We start from the raw sequence: 22,782 nt of genomic DNA, 5'->3' as shown, positions 1-22,782 counted from the left end.
CCAAATTGTTGTACTTGTGATTCTGAAGTATTCACACTTCTGGAATCCCTAAAGTGTACCAAAATCAAATAGATAGGCTACAGGTACAGGTACAGGCAGAAGGTTCTAACAGAAGTAGCAAGGAATCAACAGATTACAGGAACAGTGCAAGATTCAGGCAGGTAGGTACAGGCTCGGGCAAAGTTACAAACATAGGTAGAGTTGGCACAAAACACACAACATTCACAATACAGTATAGCAGAGAGACAGAAGGTGTCTGATCAGGAATGAGAGACGTGTGCAGGTGGACGTCTGAGATAATCGTACATACGTAGGTGGTCGTATATTGGAGGATCTGTCAAATGAGTAGGGAATCCAGGGACCACATGGGTGAAGTTTAAATTATTACCGATCAGTGTGCAAAAATCTCTTACTGGTTGCCTTGTGTTTCTCATTGACCCAACAGTTAAGTCTACAGAATTGTGAAAATAATGTGTCTGATTGCAAAGTAGAAGGTTGGGCGAGGAGCAGCATGCCAAGTAAGCCTGCATTGGATGAAACCATGCTAAAGACATACAAGACCCCTCCTACATATCCATCTCTACAATGCACCACTAGTATTGAGGAATGTGCAGTAATCGCCCCATATTGCACATGTACTGCAACCGTTCCTCTCTCAATTCCCTTTATTGTCTTGCATTCTACCCATAACTTTTCCAATCTGTGACTTCTGTTCCATGTCATTTGAACCTTCCTGCAATCTAACTCTTCGTTGATGGTCTTTCCAGTGTTGAATGGATGCAGTTTTTCTCTTTTTCCCAAGTTTTTTTTTAATCCTTTTTCTCTCTGCTCTGTTCCTCCTCCCCTCTTCACTTTTGGCCCCATCTATCACCTTCTTTACCCTAACTACATTGCTCCCTATTTTTTTCATTCCAACCGCAATCTCATCTCTGGCCTCTACGGTATCAGAGCCATAAAATCCTCTCATCTCTCCCTTTTTTTCCCCCCTCACCTCATCAATCTCTCTTACTTTCACTCATTTCCATTTTCTCCTCCCTTCTCTTGTCACACACACACCCTCAACGCATACGGTCCCGTCATTCTCTCTCCGACAACCCATCCACTGATCTTGTTGATAGCGTCACACTGCTTGGTCATTGTCCGCTCAGCTTGCTTTCTTAATCTTTATTTTCGGCTGTCTGTTTACTTATCGCTATCACTCCGTCCCTTCTGAACCCAATTCCTTACCCTCCTCCCTCTCTCTCCTCCTTTTGATAGTGTTTCATCCCCCCAAGGGAATGGCTTTGCTGCAACGGCTTTTTGAGGTATTGACGTTTCCACTGATACGGACCTGGTTATCTGTCAAGGCCGGGGCTGGAGTGTAATGCCTCTGTAATTGGATAAGATATAGTTTTTTTGTCAGGGGGGGGATACATTGCAAACCGCCTCACCCTCTATTTTATCATATGACTATCATCTCTCTCATGCCTCCCCCAACACACTTGGTGCTCTTCTCTCATTCTAGTACTTTCTTGTTCTTACTATATCCCTCTCTCTTAATCTTTTAATTCTCTTTTGTTCTATCTCTTCCTGTTAATCATTCAGTTTTTAACTTTTTCTTTCTTTTAAGCACAAAGAATCAAAGGACAAGTCCGCTGTCAATCCACCACCCATTCTTCCTAAACATCATTTTACAGAGGCAGGTGTGTGTGTGTGTGTGTGTGTGTGTGTGTGTGTGTGTGTGTGTGTGTGTGTGTGTGTGTGTGTGTGTGTGTGTGTGTGTGTGTGTGTGTGTGTGTGTGTGTGTGTGTGTGTGTGTGTGTGTGTGTGTGTGTGTGTGTGTGTGTGAATGCAAAAAGTCTCTATGTATTCCACCCATAATTCATCTTTCTTGTATTTCTCACATTTATTTGTCTCTGCATCATTTAACCTTTGGCTCATTGAACCTGCAACATCCAGGTCTGCCTCAGGTAGACACCTGGGTGAGTTCACTATTAGAGCACACATGAGTGTTTGTCTGGAGATGAAGGCAGAGCCATGAGGTTTCAGGCAAGCACAAAGACCTCACAGCTACTGACGGGATTACAAGTCAAACACAGCAATATATCGCAACAGGCAAAAGTGTTGCCATGGGGAACTAGCATTGAAACACTCTCCTTTGGTGGTTTCAGAGAGAGTCATTTTCTTAAAAGCAATATTTCACCTCGGTAGAATGTTTTCCAACTTTAGTGCAACAACCCTGTAAAGGAGATGATAAACCTACAACTAGGGAGCTGCCTTTTTGTATGTATTTGAAAACCTCCTATATGAAAAGGGCAAAGAGTTGGTCAAAAAATGTCACTCTTAATATTTAAACAAGTAATTTCCCCTGTGTTTATTGTAAGTGTTTGAGACTAATGGAAAAAGATACTCCAACAGATGTGTGCACTGAAAATGAATACATGTTCCACCAGAGTGAACAATTACTTTGATCTTCACTCAAGGATTTATATGTTGAACCAGAGTTTAACTGCAAATAAGTGGGGATAGCCATAGGTTACTGTCAGTGTGAAGTGGATTGAATTTGTGCTAGTTGACAGTATTTGCATTTTCACTTATTTACATATCCAAAGTATGTGTCATCTCTGCCTGTTTTACTCTCTGTAAGTAAAAACAAATATATCATCAGTAAGTAAGTGCAGTCCACACATTCTAATTGTAGATCCATTCTTTGTCAATTGTATCTGAGCTGAACTGAATATATATTTAGTCATGTGGGTAGTGGATTTTCTCAAACTATAACCTTCTTAAGGCCTTTGCACACCGGGCGCGACGCGAATAAACGCAACGTAAAAGCGAATGTTTTGAAATGTGAATTTTGTCGCGTCCCACTTTAGAAGCGACGTCCTAGAAAAATCGAACTCAGTTCGAAAAAATAAAAAACGCAAATTCGCGATGCGATATGACAGCGCTGGTGTGAAAGCTTGTATTGACTCTGTATACGTTCGTTAATTAACAGATTAATCGCACGAATAAAACGCGCCCGGTGTGCAAAGGCCTTTTCTGCATTCCCTTTGTACAATGCCATCATAGCAGCACCATGCTGCTTCTCTGCCTGTCCTGTATGTGTATGTGCAACTTGCAGTGTTTGCTGATAAGATACACTGAAGAAAAACATATATTCTAGTATTTTTAACAAATTGTTTATTTATTTAAACATGGGCCATGTCATTTGACTGTAGAAAAGAGAGATCATAGACAACCTTTGACTTGTCAATCATTACACAAATGTCTTACTCTACAGGTGCTGGTGGATGGTCGCCTCTGGACAGTGACCATTACCAGTGGCTACAGGTGGACTTGGGTTCAAGAAAACAGGTGAGCGCCATAGCGACGCAGGGTCGCTACAGCAGCTCTGATTGGACAATACGGTACCGACTCCTCTACAGTGACACAGGAAGGAACTGGAAACCTTATCACCAAGATGGCAACATTTGGGTGAGTCAAAATTGAATGTCAAGACTAATCACGATGTATGTCATAAAAAAAGTGGTCAGAAGGGAAATATTTGTATTGTGATTGAATAGGAACTTAAATCACGCTTCACTTTTAGTAAAACATTAATAAACTGTTGTCTTGTCATTATTATTAAGATGTGAAGGCTTCACCTTCCCTTAACCTAGGAGCAGCAAAAATTCCACAGTGCCACTGCAGCGTGTTGCACATACATATTCATCTATTAATTAGCTCAGTTTTTACTAAATGTCACATCTCGACCCAGGACTGTGTTCAAGCACTGATGGGTTCTGGATGGAAAATAAAGTGTAAGAACAACATGTGCAAATGATCCATTAGCACTTTCATTCTGGACACTGTATAGAGGTGATCTCCCTGGCTATATTTGTCAACGTCACTAAATCCAAACAAGCAGACCTGTCACTGCACTGATAGCAAGCACTTGAGTGGGGCAGCTGACAATTTGGGATAATTAGCTAATGGGTTAATGGATCACACTGTTGCTTTTTGTTAAAGGCCTAAAGGTGATAGCAGATGGGCTTTCAGCTTGAAAAAAGGAGGCCCTGTCATGAATAACATTGCAACTAAGCATTTATTTACTTGATTGTTGTCATTATACACCTCTGCACTGCAATTAAATTGGCTTTCTTTCCACTGTTATTAAATGACAGTTGAGCTTGTTGCGTGTTCTGTGAGCTGCAGCAGCTAAACTCTCTCTGCGTTTTGTACAGACCACACCCTAGTCTAACCATGACATTAACATTTAACAAACTACTGTGTAGCCTCAGATTTCAATATGCATTTCAGTGGTGCACTTGGTACAGCAGTTGTGCAGTTTGATGCTACGTAAGCTGGAGGAAGTCTTTCCTGACAAGCTTAATTGAGTATGCTTTGACTAACTCTGTCCCTCAAACTGTATTCATGAAAACACTGCTGTGCAATTAAGGCTTTCCTACCTCTGCTCTGACAGGGCAAGACAACATTGATTCACTTGTTATACCAAATGACAAAAAGGAGACTTGGCCCTAGGCATATCCTCTCCTCAGAACATATAGAACTTGCATAAAGATTCATGTGCACCATCAGACTTTGAGTGTGGAAAGATCCAACTTGTGAAGTTGGCTAATCTTGTTTACCAGCCGCAGGATTACGCGCGCTGTGTGTGTTTTCATACACACAAATGGTTACAGTGTTTGCATGTGTGCATTTATGTCAGTGGGTATTAAGCGTAGCATTCAGCCCCAAATGGTTTTATCTTAATTCCATCTTTTAGCACTGTTTAGGACTTAGTGCAGTGACAAATATGGATCTTTTACTGTTGAGAGTAAATGAAGCTCTTGTTTTTGCGTGCTAGATCATAATTGTACAGAGATTATTTATTTATAAGTGTTTTCCCTCTGCCATTAGCCCTGATTCATTGCCTCTAATATTTCTGCAAAACACATTCATCTCTCTGATGTTTTTGTTACTATAACACAATTTTTTTCAGTTTTGCCTAGATGTATGACATATATATTGTTTTTTAATGTATTGCCACTATAATTCAAAAATATTGCTTATGTAAACAAATACAGAGCCAATCATTTTTAGCTGGGCATATACCATCAATAACCCCCCAGTCCCGTAACAAGAAAAACTGGAGCCATTTGTTTCTCTCTGTCGCTTGTCTTATTTAGAAGAGGCTTTGGGGTACACACACACACACACACACACGCACACATACATGCTTGCATACTTTTACTCGTACCGAAGCTAACCATGTGCCTCTGCACGAGTTAAAACCTTTTTTTTGTGAATATGTATGTGTTTGTTTGTGTGTAAGTGGTGATAATGTTGGAGCTATCAGTGCTATTGATCAAAGGGACGGGTGGGGATGGTAGGGTGCTCAGGTCAAGTTAATGTTTCACACACGCTCAGTCACATACACACATTTCTACCATCAGCCCTTGTTTCAGCCTATTCAATCACATTCGGCTCAATCCCATTCACCACTGGATGAGGTTCACACAGCGATCCTACATAGAGAAAACCACCTGTCCTGCAGTCTTATGCATGAAGGTTGTTTTTCGGGAGCATTTTGCCACCAATCACTGCCTGCCGTTACTCCACACTGATGAATTAACTCTTTCACTGTCAAACTGAGAGGAACACTTTCAGTCTAAGCAACAACGCCTATGCTAGCCTACCTGTAGTGACTATGATTCAGTAAAGACATTGCCACTGCAGTATGGGTTTTGTGAGAAGTAAATAAAAAAAATAAAAGGTTTGTAATGTACTACTAAGGAGTTAAATGACATTGATGTATTTTTGTGATGACTAAAATACCAACTGCTATAAAATACGACAATGGGCATTCGATACTACATAAATCAGTTTCACAAATCATTCTGATAGGGGAACATTTGTTGGGTAATCTTGTGCATTTGTAGATAGATAATTTCATGCTGAATTCTCATTATACTATAACACTGATGGAGAGTGTATTTTTTTACCACCAGTTCACAATAGAACAAGGTGTTGATTAGCATTTCCATGATGTTGTTTGATCGTTTTGTTTCTGGCATAGATGTGCCAAAAGAGAAACAGGACAGCACGTGAATGCATTCAGTCATTTTTTTATTTATTTTTTATCTGGGTCTACAGCTCCAGACGGGCTGAATAAGGAACTTGAATGAGCAGCTTGGGGTTGGCTGTGGTACAGGAGGCAGGGCCGGTTGTCCACTAAATACAGGGTTGGTGGTTCAAGCACCTCTTCTTGTCACAATGTTGCATTACACAACAGTTTTTAAGTCCATATTAATAATGGAAAGCAATTCTCACCAGTGTATCTTGATTGCGAAACAAATTCCGGATGAAATTCCGGATGTTTTAATGCTTGTATGGTGTTTGACTTCCTCTCTCCTGTCTTCCGCCGACATGGTAGAGCTGAGCAGAGACCGTTAAGGGTGTGTCAAAGGGAAAATAAATAACTGCAATACAGTATATATAAGGTTGATTCCACAGTTCAGACACCATGATAGCATGTGTGTCTCAGGGGGGACAGCTACAGTAAATGTGGTGTGAAGTGAATTCTGTGAAAGCAGAGGAAAAAAAAACTGTCTGACAGCAAATTAAAACTCAACAAACATTTGAAGTAACATTTTCCCTGGCCTCTACACACTTGTTTACCATAACTCTTATTCAGACAATGCCAGAGGGCCCTATTTCACATTGACGGATTGTTTATTCATCTGGACGAGAAGCTTAAAGCTGCAAGGACGCTGGGTCAGTTGACAGTAATGTATGTATCCAATAAACAAGCACAGGGCAGCAAATCTTAAACTGACACAGGATCAAAAAAGGTCATATTAATAATGGTGTTTCACTAAACCATTGAACAATAACACTATTTTACCTATACAGTACATGTTGGACAGGTTTATTACACCCATAAATTCCTCCATATGATTTCTTTTTTCATAAAGTATTATTGTTACGTGTTCAGAAAAAAACTAACAATTTTCCCATTCTCACATCCCATTTACATATGCCTCTACCTGGTAAGAGGTGTGAGAATAGCACAAAGATATACTGCATTCATATTCTGCATTTAGGCGTAAGGGGGTAGGTGACATCATAAATCATACCGTATAGGAGAAATAGTGCATTAGTTATAGTGCTGTAAGCAAAGAAGCTACACCATGTAAACACCACAAATGATGTTCTATTGAGCAAAATGATTACAGTAATTCAATAATACATGTAGCATGCAATATTTGCCCAGATGTATTGGCACTAGACAGCAGTTACCTAGAACAACATGCAATGCAAAAACACATCATGGAATAAATATTTTATTGTAAATCGACATCATTGAGAAAAAGGAGATTAACCTGAGATAAGTGGCATATGATTTCTCAAGCCACTGTGCGTGAAAACACATTACCGACCTTGGCATCTTGTCAATTGGCCTGTGAGCCATTTTGGCCCATGCTTGAAGAAATCGGGTCATAAATCATGACAGACGTATTGTTTTAATCCCTGAATCCTGACACATATTTTTCTTTCCTTGGAGGCAGGTCTACAATACAGTTCATAATCCTAAACAGGTTTCTGCATTTCTGATATTCATTTAAATTAATGTATCTTTCAAAAGGAAAAATAATAATTTCTTAAAGAGGAACCCATTCCTGAACTACATTAACAATAGACAGTGACCTAGCATATTCCACAGAAAAGAAAAGAGAAGGGGAAAAAATAAATAATTAAATAAATGAATAGAATAAAAATGGGTAAATAAATAGATAATAAAAAAAAAAATAATAATAATGATAAATAAATTCAAGTGGATAAAACCTAGTCATAACTTAAGTGTACATTACTTACATTACTTACGTAATTTTTCTTTTACTTATCTTCTTTTTATTTGAGTTTTTATTTTTATTTGTTTTTATTTTTTTTGTATATTGCTAATTGTGTTCATTGTTTAAAGAGGAGAGGAAGGGGAGGGGGTGGAGGGGAAAGGAAAGGGGAAAAAAAATAAAAAAGTGTTGCAGGAAATGATATGCACGCATTGGGTAACATGGGGTTGAGTCGATGATTCCGAGAAAGTTTGTTTTCTAGATGTTTTTTTCTCTTTCGGTTGGGATCAGAGAATGTCTTCTTATGACCCAATACCTGTCCATGAGGTGGGTGTACTAAGGGGTTTACTGTTTACATGCCAGTCTGCAGAGCCTTGACCGTGCACTGACATTTGATTTATTATAATCTTTTTTTAACATATCTTTTGTTTCTTCTACGGAAACAACTACGGTGTGAATCTGTATAATACATTGGGAAGATCTGCATGTATGTGGACATGTGTGGATGTATGTATGCGTGTATATGTATGTATAGGTATATATATATATATGTATGTGTATTTGTATAGGTGTATATGCATGTAGGTATGTGTAGATATATACCGATTGTATGCAACGATTCCCCCTTTGGAGGATATAAATTGCCTGTGACAATAAAAATATATAAATGCAAAAAACAAAAGAGGACCTATGATACTTTTCGACTTTTATGACCTATAAACGTTGTTATAATGATTTGTAGTCATGTTTAACCATACTAGAGTATCAAGTAATTACGTACATGCATTTCGACATATTCCCTGCTGACTGTCTGGGGTGGCTATGTAGAGCACTAAAAACTATGGCAGCCGGTCGAGCCGAACTTGTTCAAATTTCCGGGTTGTGTCTGTCACGCTGGGGTCGTTTCTGTTATGTTTTTATATGGTAATGCTGCCGCTCAGGCAAGCTCCGGCTGCATGCCCCCACCTTCCTTAAAATTTCCTGCTGCTGGAAGGAAGGTAACCAATCACAACGGAGTGGGGTTTGCAGCAGGGGCGGGAGGGGCGGAGAAGCTCAAAGCAGTGTGTAGAGAGAGACTGCTGTGCTCGCTAGGGTAAGAGGAAGAGTGTCCCGAAAATCTACATAGTTTTTTGTGATGTGATTCGTGTCAGGTTGCTCTAGAGCAGTTTTTAACAAGAAATGAAGACCAGAAAAGTAGTATAATAGGATCTTTTTAAGTTTCTGAATCTTTGCTGGTACTGGAGAACATGGTTTTACTTCCACCTTCTCACATTTAGAAATTGCAACTTACTGTATTCATCTGATCATTTTCACAGTCACTTGTAAAAAGGAAAAGCAACCAGAGCAATGGAAACATCCTTGACTCTTTGAACTTGGGTGTCTTTCTTGGCTGTAAAATTCTCCTGCATGTCCTTTCATCTGATTAAAAAATGTTTTACATTAAAAGGAAAGAAAGGAAACTAAGTGTACATCAATGCAAGGGGCCACAACGACAGCAATACATAAAAGAGAAAAATATACAATGGTTAGTGTAAAGACAATGAAAAAAAAAGGGCAAACAAATTAGTTGTATTGATCATTATCTGTTTAGGGATTGTTCTTCCTTCAGGACAGATGGAATCCACCACGACTGGATGGATAGCCACATGTTAGCTTGTAACTTGCAGCACGCTGTACAATCCGCTCCATGTGACTGAATTCTAATATCCTTTGTCCGTTCCCTGAAACATCCTTTTCCGACTTCGCCTCCTGAGAGTAGAAATTATCATTAACCCTCTCCATGGGATATCGACATATATACCATTATCAGTCGCAGAGCTTCCCATCCACCGCCTACTCCAACTTTCTCATTAGGTCATCACAACAGACAACATGTGAATCTGTCCAATCTCATTCCCCTTCCTCAATCTTCACTACCCATCACAAAGCAACGTCACCAGAAACTAGCTCTGCTCAATACTCATTCCATCAATAATAAAAGCCTCATCCTGAAATAATTTATAACAGAAAGTAACTTAGATTTCCTTTGTTTCACCAGAACTTGGCACAAACCTCTGGACTTTTTTCTCAATGAACAATCTCACTCCTACAGGATTCACGTACATTTACAAACCTCATATACAGCTTATTCTTTTTGCTGGGAGAAAGGACGAATGTTGTCTTTATTGGACATTCACAATATGAGAGACAAACAGGAAACATGGCGAGAGAGTTGTAACACAGGTCCCTGAGGTGAGCTTGGGATGTTGTGGTTAGATGGTACTCTAAGTGAGTATCATATCACAATAATATTTTTTAAGCTTCACTTATGATAAGACTGGAATGACTTAAGTGTTTCTTTTCTTATGATGCTTCACAATAGAAATTCTTCATATGGGTGGGAGAGAGAATGAATAGTTTTATTTATTGTGATAGTATCAGGAGTAGGAGAGGGGAATCATTATGTTAAACAGATGTCATTCATTTCTTTACTGTAATTATCGCTGCACCATCTAGTTAGCACACTAAGTGCAACTGCTATTAAGAAGACCCTCAGATGTTTGACTTATTAATTCATTCAACCAGCCAAGCATTCCACCCAAACCGTCATACTGCTGCTATCTGAAGATGACCACATGCACAACATTAGCGGTTATAACTAAGTGCTGTTTAACACCAATTACTCTCTCCTTGTAGTCCTGATAATAGAGTGAAATATTTTCTGTGAATGATAAGGGATTGTGATACAGGAATTATTTTATCAAAAACCCAAGTGTTTTAAATAAAGATATTGAGTCAGGCATTTTTCAAAGTCTGGTAGATTTTTACTTGCGACAGCAAAGCAAGGGTACAACAATGTATCAGGTTGCATACATGGTTGAATACAAAGGCTGAACAGAAACAGCAGAGGTTATAGCAGACAATTAATGTGTATGTGAACAAGACTGTTCGTGTGTCCAGGTCCTTGAGTTTCTAGCAAGATCTGGGGGATGAGTTTTAATTACGGAGACATGAGATGATTCAAGAACTTGACCTTGTACATAAAGTCTCCCCCTCTTTCATCTTGGTCTTCGGTATGTGTGTGTAAAACCAACTGTGTGTATGTGTTTCACAGAAGATGTTTCTCACAGGATACAGGTGTAATAATTCATAGATTGTAATCAAGCAATGCACTGGGAGATTTTAGGGAGTTCTCCTCCATGAACTTTTAACCATCATGAACATGAATACATCATACATCTGTATAGAGCCAAAATCTTAGTAGGCAGTTTTACTCTTCAAGGCTAAGAGTAAAACAGTGTTGTCCACCAGAGTTCAATGTGAGGTGAACAGAATGTTTAGCATTAAAATGTTATACAATCATAGGAAATATATTTCGTCAACAGATTGCTTCTGCAAATACCACCAACAGATAAGATAACAGCCATTGTTTTTCTGTCAGAGCAGCCTTCAATGGTTATTTTTCTCATACTTATCTTTCTGGAGATAAACATTTATTATAAAATGTTATATAAAGACAAATACATTTTGGCTGTGCATTGAGGAACTCAAGCCAGTGGTTTCTAAGATTCTATGTAATAAATCAAGTTGCAAGATGATCCATTGCCACCAACCAAACAGCAACAGTTGCCAGCTGATGAGACAGATTGGGATCGGGATCAAAGGAAATTGATTTACGTTAGAGGAAATTAGTTGCACTCATTTGATATTAATGAGAGCTAATAAGCTTTAAGAGGTTAAGCATTCAGTTTGATGTGTGTATTAATAGATTATATCATCTTGTTTTCATCCTGACCCCTATTGAGCCGGCACATACTTTGCCAAGAGGTAACCAGCCAGGCATGAAAACATGTTCATGAACACACCACTTTCTCACAGCGACTACTGCTTCCATTTCCCATTGTAAATGTATATTACATCCAACATTAAAGTTTAAATGTTTGAACATAATTTATCACACCACAGATGAATTCATTGCTGGCAGCCATGGATATAACTTTTAAGACTTTTTCTCATCTACATAGATAAAAAAAAGTCTCCTCTCACTTTCAGCTCCGTATCTTGATCAGCTGCAGTGACTTCACAGGACTTGAATGTCAGCCTTTTTAATGTTACTTTGCTCCATTTCAGATAAGGGTTGTGTGGAAATTAAAAATTGCTGAGTGTGAATAACAAGGATGATGAATTGAGATAGATTGAGAGGACACCTCCCAGTGGGCCATGGAAGTCTCCTGTGGTACAACTTGACTGGCTGCTGTGCAATTTTAATAGAACTATCTTGGAACATGAACACTGTACTCGTGTGACAGAGAAGACATTGCACTAAAAGTGAAAGTGAAATTACAACCTTTCCATGGTATGGACTCCGTTGTCTGTGGTCCATGACAATGTTATCATAGGGTTTCATAAAAACAGTGCACATTCTTATAGCCACTTTGGAAGAACCTATTTTATTAGGTCATCAAACCGGTGGTGATTACTAACATCTATGATGGGCCTTAGTAGGCGATGTTATGTAAGGGACAGGTCATGAATTATGGTCATGGTACATGAATGAGTATGAAATTGCTGCCCTCCTCAGAAATCATGTCAAAACACAGATACACTCCCATGTAAGGCATGAGTTAGTTAAGGGTCAGCAGACACATGCACAAACACACAGACTTAGCTCCATGTGGTATTTGAGGTTTATAGCAGTGCCAGTGAGGCAGCTTCACTCCATCAGTGTGGGTCCCTGGTGAGCAGAGGGGAGACAAGGTGCAAAATGTTCAAAGCCTGACTAATGGGCTCTTAAAGCTACATTTTTTCCCTGTGTGTGTGTCTGTCTGTCTGTCTGTCTGTCTGTCTGTCTGTCTGTCTGTCTGTCTGTCTGTGGCTAGGAAAATACTGATGATGGTCCGACCTATGCTAAAATGATTCCTAATTTTTACAGTGCAGTTTATTTCTTTTGGATTACTTGATTGTTTTTACAGTAATTCATTCACAAATATTTAAGTCTGTGGAAAGGCTTTAGAGAGAACTGAGGAGCCGAGTTCCAGTTCATGGCTGTAATGGACACAGAGATGAACATTGGAAGCACCTTGCTGGCACAAATACAACATTTTATTTAAAGATTTAAGTCACAGAAAACAAATGCCCAAAAGCATATAAAACTAAATGTGTAATGAAAATAAATTACACATTTAGGGATGAAACATTTATTTATAACAAGAATGAAGAGAAAGAGGGAGAATGGACAATCATGACCTGATAAAAAACAAATGATAATCATAGCCATATCAAGAACTAACAGACATGGTACAGGTTACAGCAAGTCAAGTTAATGGTTAGGTTAATATTTCATAGCATTAATTTCCAAAGTTTTTTGCATGGATTTGTATGTTTTTGAAACACAATCAATCAACCATTCATGCACAGATGGCAGCAAGTAACCGCTTAGGAAACGGGGAGTCATTTTGGGTTTCAGTGTCTTGCCCAAGGACACTTCAGCATATGAACTGGAAGAGGTTATTGAACCGCCACCCTGTAATCAGTCAACATCTGGCCCTACCTCCTGTACCACAGCCACCCCAAGCTCCTTATTCAAGTTCCTTATTCAGCCCGTCTGGAGCAGTAGACCCGGATCAAAAATCCATTTACAACTTGGTTGAGGTCTCCATCCCTACTGGGAAGCTCAATTGACTGTGGAGCCCATCATTTTAAATCTCTGAGCAACTGTCATGAAGTGGTTATGCCAGAGGAGATGAAGAATTTATTTTTTGTTCTCTTAGGCCTGTTCCCAATTGCTGTACAATTAGACTGAGCCAAGGCCCCAAATAACATTGGTCCACTCAGGACTTGTGATGTTCAAGGTGTAAGATATTTAAGTTTGACTTTTGGGGTTCATAAACCGCTTTGGATCTTGGGCAGATGAAGCCCAGTCTACAAAGACTTTTTTAAAAGGACGGAGGCTGAAGTGCCGTTTTGTTGTTGCCGACTTACACTTGCCTTGGTCTTACTTACTATAACTACTATTTCAAAGTTACGATGTGTTTCTCTCTGAAAACTTCATGTAATCAAAAATCAAATGGCTCTTTCTGAAATAAGCCTGTGTTTCTTACTAGATATATTCTATTCTATTTTTTTTTCTACAATAAAACTCTTAGTATTCACTTGAGTTTCCTGTATCTTTAAAACAGTTTAAAGATTCATGTTTTAAAATTAGCATTAGTACAGTTTGTCCTCTTTTCACATTCCCACACAAACACAACCACCCACAGGGGTTCACAGAAACACATTTTTTTCCATGGCCCTCCTTCTATTTTGTCCTGTTCGCTTGTCGATAAAACAAAAGACCAGACCAGGCCGGACTGATTTCCCCTGTCTCTGTTAGGAACGAGCACACACAAAAGTCCACACACTAGCACACAATGGCCCCAGACTCTGGGCTGGTCTAACAGAGGGTCCAGCAGCAACAAGCAGACACAAACCAGAATAGCTTTCACTTGTTGTTCCTCGGTATCTGGAGATGTGTTCTCTGGGAAGGCCTGTCTCTGGCTGTCAAAACAGAGACACACACAACAAACACAGATACACAAACAGACACTAGACAGATAGAAAAGACGGATGCATATTCAGGAAATGAAAAACGTGTAGCCATGGAGAATAAGAAGGTGACTGAGGTGTAAGGAGGGGGGTAGCTGCTGAACAAGTAGATAATGAAGTGTGTGTGCTTGTGTGCGAATGCCAGGATGTGTGTATGGGCACTAGCATGCCAACATGCATGTGTATTTTGTATACATGGCGAGTGACGTGTGTTTGTGTGTGCGTCAGTGTGAGACAGAGCAGATCACAGGGGGATATTTTGACCAGCTGCAGTAAAGTGATTTTGTTTTTTGTTTGTTCGTTCTTGAATGACAGCAGCCGTTGTGGTCCAAATGCCCAACGAGGAGCCTGGCTGGCTTTCAGCTTGCCTCATTATTTTTGCTTTTCAAAGTCAAGTTTCCCCTTATTGCTTTTCCTCTACTGATCTCAAACTTTGCTGAAATCATGTGTCAGCTCTGCTCTGTTTTGATTCTAATCTGAGAAAACTGCTAGTTAGTTACTAGCATGTTCATTTTTTAGTATTCTTGAATTGTATCCATAGCCTTACTTGAGTATAAAAAGAAGTCAATATTTTTTAGTCGACGTCCCAAGTGCATTTGTTTTAATGGAAAACTGCAGTGCATTTTAAAAGTAGTTTGATGTTTAAATATACATCAATATTTGGCTCAAACTTGAAAAGAATCACACATCCAGGAATGTATGAACACACAAACACTCAGACACATACACTGAGTTAAAACTGAAAGTTGCTTCAGGCACTTTGTGGCCTCTGTTGCTGTAAATTACCCTAGTTCTTGATTAAACAAAATGTCAAAGTGTCTAATCTCTAAAGTTTGCCTAGCACTTGCACACAGTCCCCTACATTATTAATAGTTACACAGACACACTCAAATTCCCAATCACCCATTGGTTTGCTGCAATGATTTGACTGAGAGGGAATTAAATGGTTGACTAAGCAGTGTCTTGCGAGGTGTTAAGCATCCACAACTTTCTCCTCATTTTCAACCTCCTACTCCTCTCTTCCCTAGCCTGTCTTCTGCCCTCCGCTCTGCATAATAATTCCTTTTGAATTGAGCTGTTCATTCAGCCAAGCAAAGATAAGTGCGGAATAGCGGGATGAGCACAATAGAGAAATAAAGGAAGGAAACTGGAAAATCGGGATGAGGGGGTAGAGGACCTGAAAAATGGTTTTGTTCTCGCTGTGTTCAATTCAAAGGGGCTTTATTACCACGAAAGTTTAAAAAAGAAAGTGCTGCAAAAGCATCAAACTGGAAAGTTCAATATTAGCATCAATATTTTTTTATTTTTTTTATTTATTAAGTCAGTCTTCTGCTGGCAGTCAGCTAAATCCTGAGTAGCTATACAATATTTAGAGTTGTTTATTTTATAATTTTTATATTTATATTTATATTATTACAACTATGAAATGAGCTCACGGGTGATAACAGGTTTTAAATGTTCCAGAAAGGTTTAAATGGCAAGGTGGTGTGTGGGCGGTCGTTTGTATATGTGCATACGTGCTTCGATGTGTGCATGAAAATTGATCATTCTTTGCTTTTTGTGCTACAAATCCTGAGCCAGGACCACAGGCATTTTGGAAAATGCAATAGAGAGCACAGTATATGACGGAGGATTCAGAAGCTTTGACAGCAAAATAGAGAAAGTCTGAGAAATGTACTAACAACTCACAGGCTGGTGCTAGCCACAATAATCAAAGGAATCTGTCAGTTTTGAGGACATCCTTAACCAGTCTTGCTTCTTTCAGATGCTCTTTTTATGTCTTGGCAATTTGAAGGTATGGCAAACCTAGAAATGTGCCTTAGCACAACACATCGATGCCCCAACTCATAAATCAAGTAGCAGCTAGTCTTATAAGCAAGGATACAAACTTTTGCAGCACTGCAGATTTACAGCCCCGGAAAAAATTAAGAGACATGTCTGGATTTTTCTTAAATCTTAATTTCTACATAACTTCTTGAAAGTGCTCTAAATGACAATATTTTTTATTGTGAATTTGGTAGAAATGTTGTAGTAGTGTTGTAGTTCATTGTACTCAAACACATGCCTCGAAAGAGTAAAACAAGAGACACTGAACATTTAGGGTGGTCTCTAATTTTTTCCGGAGCTGTATAGCCTTGTTTTAGTAGTAACATCTGTGTATGGTAAGATTTGACAGTTTATCTGACTTCGGATATGCAGGAAAAGTAAAGAAATACCACACAAGCAAGCTATTCTACAGTGTGTGCTCGTGAACATGGATTTGATCATTTAAATCCTTTGGAACCAGAGAGAGGGAGAACACTAGACAATTAATAAATGAATATACTCTGGAATATAACATGACCAGCAGAAACCCTATGTTGACAAGTACACTGTCATGTGTATGGCTGGTGACATGCACACAGTACTGTGGGTGTGTGAATGAGTTGCAGCCCCTCTCACTTGAAAACAACAAAGCTGCCCTTGAGCAAATCACTAATCCCAGATCTTCAGGACCTGTGGTCCTGCAGAGATCAGAAGCTGCAGTTAAAGTATTCTGAAGGACTCCCCGGCTGTGACTCATGTGGAGTTGTGTGAATTTGAAGCAAGGCCCTAATAAACAGGTGTGTGTGTGTGTGTGTGTGTGTGTGTGTGTGTGTGTGTGTGTGTGTGTGTGTGTGTGTGTGTGTGTGTGTGTGTGTGTGTGTGTGTGTGTGTGTGTGTGTGTGTGTGTGTGTGTCTGTGTGTGTGTGTGTGTGTGTGTGTGTGTGTGTGTGTGTGTGTGTGTGTGTGTGTGTGTGTGTGTGTGTGTTTGTTTGTGTTTGTGCGCTCAGTTAACCTTTCCAGGATAAATAAAGATAAAAAAATGCATGTGAGGAAAAGGCACAGAGGAGATGGAAGCACTTTTCACCTCATGTCCACTCCTCCCTGGCTACAGTGGAAGTTCAGTGGCTCTGAGCTTAGTGTGAACTCTTGACCATCTCCTCCTTTGCTGATAGCATATCTTCAGGGGTACATTCTTGGGTCGCTGAGGAGTAAGCTCAAAGCAAACCGTTTGAGCAAAGCTTGTTTTCCCCCTCTGCGCTCATCCACTACCCTGCCCAAACCTGTCTTATCTAGGATAACACATGGCTGTCTCTAGTGTCTTGCTCTCGTTTAGTTTCCTGCTAGGCTATTAATGATGCTCCTCCCTAATGCTTAATGGCAACTGTTCTGTGCATATGTGTTTAGAGGGAAAGCATGTGGAGCAAGAGAGGCATTGCATATGTTTGTGTCAGAGAGGAGGGCAAAGCACAGAAGTCAAAATTGTTGTGGGACTGTGGTGAGGTGGATTAGTGGGTGGTTAGAGGTTCCCTCCATCATGTGCCAGGTCAAATGAAGGAAGAGATACTGAGCCGGATACGGAGCAGAGAGAAAATAATGAGAAAAAAGGAGCCAAACTGGGAAATAAATGGGATTTTTCCTTTTTTACTGTGTGAATACAAATACAAGGATATACTATACCTAAGGGTCGAAGAGCAGACTGTGTCATATTGTGTTCAGACTGTGAAGCCCAAATGTCTATTTGTGATATTGGGCTATATAATAGAACTGATTTGATTTACATACTACATGTATACAGTATACTATTAACCCCTCTCTAACAACATTTACCAATGGCATCACTTTATCTAGATAGAAGGTACTGTATGTATAAAACGTATTGCATTAATGCAATAGTTGTGACAAAGACATAGGGAATTCAAGGAAACCCACTAAAATAAGTCTTAACACCCCAAGTGTGTACAAGTGTGCTACAGTAAATGGCTCTGTTGGGTGCCACTGGTGAATTACTGCCATGGTGCTGCTCCAGACACAGGAGGCCTTGTTAAAGTTAAGTGGTGTTTTTTAAGCTGCATTGCATTGTTTTGATGAGATTTTACACCAAAGAAAAAGACTCTGTCCCTTATATTTGTTTGTACGTGCAAATAAATCAACTGACTTTGAACAAAAACTGTTCTCACTGGCTTACGTATTTCTTTTGATGGAAGACAGTACAGTAGTTTGTTTTGTAGAGGCTGGGAGTTCATAGAGTGCACTCACTAGACCACAGCGCATATGGCAAGGGGATGTAAACCTTGTCAGTTAAAAAAGCTTTGGGGACCCAGAAATCAGCCTTAATATACAATGGTTTGTCTTACATAACAGTTCAAGTTGAAAACAATATTTAATTTCCTTTTCAACTCCCCTGTAGTCAGAATGTCTTTAGGGGCGGCCATTTAAAATATGTAGAGTCCAATTATTTTGTGTGTTTTGAGAGTATGTGCAGCTTCAGGACAAGGATGTGGCGAGTGGAACGAATACTCTTTGCTCCCAGTCCCGAAGCTGCTCGTTTGACTTCAGGCGGGTGGCTTTGATGTATTTAATTCCATTGTCTGCGTGTCTGTGTTTGTGTTCACAGGCCTTCTCTGGGAACTCCAACTCTGAGAGCTCAGTCCGCCATGAGCTCCAGCAGGGAATCGTGGCGCGATTCCTGAGGCTCGTCCCGCTGGACTGGAGCGAGGAAGGACGGATTGGTCTCCGCTTAGAAGTTTATGGCTGCTCCTACTGTAAGTGGAGTCAAACGCACATACACACACACACACACACACACACACACACACACACACACACACACACACACACACACACATTCTATTCTGCTGTCTTTTTATATCTAACATTTTATATTTCTCTGTTACAAACAAACCCATATGCAGTCTCACATTTGTAACACATTATCAGGGGAAAAAAATAATGTATTAAGAATATTCCTATTTGCCTTCCTCGAGTTTTAAAGTCACTCGGTGGCTTCTCTCCTGATTATATCAGAACATTTCCGTACAACGAGTGTATTTGTAAGGAATACAACTTTAATATTTGTATAGGGACAGCTTAATGAGTCACAATAGGGTTTTTTCTCTTCATGAGCTTATTCTGTGTATGAATAAAACACAAAAAATGTGAAATAAAAAACTCAATGTGCAGAAATATGCATAGCACAGTGAAAGACTGTAAGACACGTACAGATCGCACATCCACTTGCTTTCTAATAAATGTATCATCCAGGGAGCTGACTCTTGCAGCCTCTTTGCTCTCATTCTATTAAAGGCTGCCAAATTGTTTTTGATAACAATTTTCAATCAAGGCTCTGCATAAATTACTATTATAAGTGACACATGTACATCTTTCATTCCAAAGAGATGCGATAACAGTATGTGTGTCCATGTGTGTGTGTGTGTGAATGCAACAGCATGTGTTGCATATTAGTCAGTGCTCAGGCCTTTGATTATATTTCCCTGGTCTCATTTCCTTCCAGTGTTAAAGGAACATCTTGCCAGTTATGATAAGGATGACAAGATGTGGAACAAAACATAAATAAATGCACATATGTATCCACCAAACAATAAAACACAAACTCCTGCCTACTTTTAGTTTGTACCCATCAACTGTCCCCTCCAGCAAAAACGCAACTGCACTCACTAACAACTTTAACTACAAAATAATTTATTTTTGATACATGGGGCTGCTTTAATAAAGTCAACTTATTGTTGCATTTTTGACTAGGATGGTTTCCCTTTTATTCTCTAAATGTGTCACATCAATGTTAGGTTACACTTTCTTAAAGGCACATTTTATTTAAGTCAAATAAACTGTATATAAAAGAATGATGTTCAACTAAGTCTCAGCATGATACATTTCTCAACTTTAGAGACAGGGATGAAGGAACGATGAATAGCTTACACAACATTAATGCTGACTGTCAAGCACCAGCAGGTATTTCAGTTACAAACAACATTTTGAATAGACTAGAACCTTCTCCTGGCTCAGGTTAAAAGAGCCTTTGTCGGAATTCCACATTCAGACGCTGGTTAACAAAGACCTTCAGGACTCCGGGGCTGACTTCATCTTGGCCTGCGACCTTGTTCTTCAGCTCTGCTTACCGAGATTAAAATAAGACACTTTATTTGAACACGTATCTGGCCTTAGTATCCTGTCATTCAACAGACTGACAGACCATTTTGGTAGACAGTGTTCGAGGTAAACATTGTTAATATTGAGAAAAAACATCTTTTCTCAAGGCCAAATAAGCACGGTGAGTTTCTGCGCTTCTGACATATTATGAATGTTGTCCGCCACCCCCTGACATCCGTCTGATGAGAAAACATAATAAATACACAATCAAGAACACATGCTTACAAGTCGGATATCAGTGATAACACAGACAGACAGAGACACTTGCACACGCCCCCCTACACATACACACACACACGTACACACACTCCCCCTGGCTCCGTGCGTCATCTTTCAGCTGTCTGTCAGCAGTGGTTTGAAGGCCACGGAATTCTCCTATGATTACACTGTCACTGCTCCTTTCTTCAGCGTTCAGTTACAAAATGAGAAGTCATCCATTTGTCTCTTCATCTGTTTGCCCTTCCCTCCACAACTCTCCAGCTCTCTTAGAAATCAACTACTTCTATTTATATGTTGTCCTGCTCCCTCAATCCAGTAATGGAGAGAGGAGAAATACAGTGTTGGGCATCAACAACTAAAAAAAGGATAAAGGCAGAAAACTCAAAAGAAAAGAAGTAGGAGGCGGAGGAGGCTGATACATATAGATGTTGTGTTCCCAGCATCATCACCAAACATGTTGGTTGTAGATGATCATTCTTAGTCTTAAGCAAGGTATGGCAATTAAATGCAATAACATGTTGTGACGTATCTGCGCAATAAAAGATGTGTGTACGCTGCGTCTGTGCCAGAGCAAGAGGCGGTGAGGGAGTCGTGATCCACCGTGCTGTGGAATTTACATGCTCATTTCCATTTTGATTAACATAGGATCAACAGAAAAATCAATTATTTCATAAATGAGTCTGGCAATGGAGCTGGTGTGTGAGAGGATAGGGGGAGTCAAACAGAAACACATACTACAAATTAAATTTTCTAAAACAAACGCAATCTCTCACGCAAATAGAATTTCACATCTGACTTCAACCTGTGCCCTATTTATGCCAGCGATGCTCTGAATCTGTTGTCAGGATGATGTATCATCACCTGTCAAAGCTGTACTTTCTTATGTGGTTTTTTCTCATGGATAGTCACATAAGAAACACATTAAAACAGCTGAAAGAGTGTCATTGTAGCCCTCGGGCTCAGGGAGCATGAAGAAAACGGGGGCGTATGATACAGGGCTTATACCAACAATTGTTTTCATTCTGAATAGATCTATTATTATTTTCAATTACTTAAAAATCATTTGGTGTTTGAAGTATTAGGGTTAGGGTTAGATAATCAAAACGGTCAAAACATACAAATACTCAACTTTTGAATATATCTAAAGCATGCATAACTTTTAGGAATATAGGTAGGTCATAGTGTCAGTGACCTGCTTTTGTGCTTACAGTCACTATATTAGCCACTTATTATTAGCCTATAATTAAATGTTGCCATGGATACACATTCAGCTTTGGACAATCTTTTTGATTTTTTTTGGGGCATTTTTATGCTTTATTCACAGTGTAGGGACAGAGTTGAAATGGGGCAGAAAAGGGATATCGGACAATCTTAATTTACATTATGATTTAAAGTATGTTAAGTGAGATTATTTGGCTTTGCCATTCATAGCTTTTCAAAAGTTTCTGTTTGTAGTTCTACACACCCACAGTCACCACTGTGTAGTGATTATTATAGGGATAAACTGAAATCAAATTGTAATTTTCAGACCCCGATTACGGCTTTCTGTATAATTTATTCAAAGACTAAATTGGCTCTCACATGCAGCTGTCTTTATTGAATGTCCAAATCTCCCTCTGCATTTCAATCCTGATCTGTTGCTTCGAATGTCTGGTGGCGTAGCCCCCTGGGTCAGGTTCTAAAAACCTATGCCATCTTGGGTGCATGTCTTGACAGCTGCCCTAGCTGCCACGACCAAGTAGTCATCCCCTGGTACTGTGTATCACAGTGGGTCAACCTCTCGCCCTCTTTCTCGCTCCTTCTCGGCATCTCATAGTGGTCTGCAGGTGGTGAAAAAGACCCTACATCCTCCATAAGGTCTCTCTCCTTGACATCAAGCACTCAAATGGTCTGGCAACCCTCTTTTCTGAGCAGCACACCCAGATCTGCAATATCTCAGAAAACAATTGGAAAACTGTCAACTACCACCACTGTTTGCACCATAAACGTGACAGAAGAAGATGGCGGGGAGAGAGAACCAGAGAAAGAGAGGGACTGAGCAAATGAACGGAATAGAACAGGGAGAAGCAAATGAAATAACTGTGGAGAAGACGGAATCAATTGAGAATGATGAAGTAGAAAAAAAGAGAACAAGAATCTAGTGAGATAACAAGCCAGAAGGCTAAAGTGATAGAGATGGAAAGGTATGTATTTCTACCCAGTGACAGATAAG

General features: G+C 39.6%; 1 protein-coding gene across 1 annotated transcript in view; it reads left to right on the top strand.

The window, feature by feature from the left end:
- The window catches only part of cntnap2a (contactin associated protein 2a), a gene marked incomplete at its 5' end in the record, with an annotated part of 288,241 nt that overhangs the window by 125,226 nt on the left and 140,233 nt on the right, over window positions 1-22,782 (top strand). The window contains 2 exons of the mRNA XM_080050610.1: window positions 3,263-3,456; window positions 18,799-18,946. Coding sequence (XP_079906736.1) covers window positions 3,263-3,456; window positions 18,799-18,946 — 342 coding nt within the window. The remainder of the gene's footprint in view (window positions 1-3,262; window positions 3,457-18,798; window positions 18,947-22,782) is intronic.

This window comes from Ammodytes marinus (assembly GCF_949987685.1).
Source record: "Ammodytes marinus genome assembly, chromosome: 21".
Taxonomy (NCBI): Eukaryota; Metazoa; Chordata; class Actinopteri; order Uranoscopiformes; family Ammodytidae; genus Ammodytes; species Ammodytes marinus.
The sequence above is the reverse complement of the archived record's forward strand: the minus strand, read 5'-3'. Positions and strand labels throughout refer to the sequence as shown.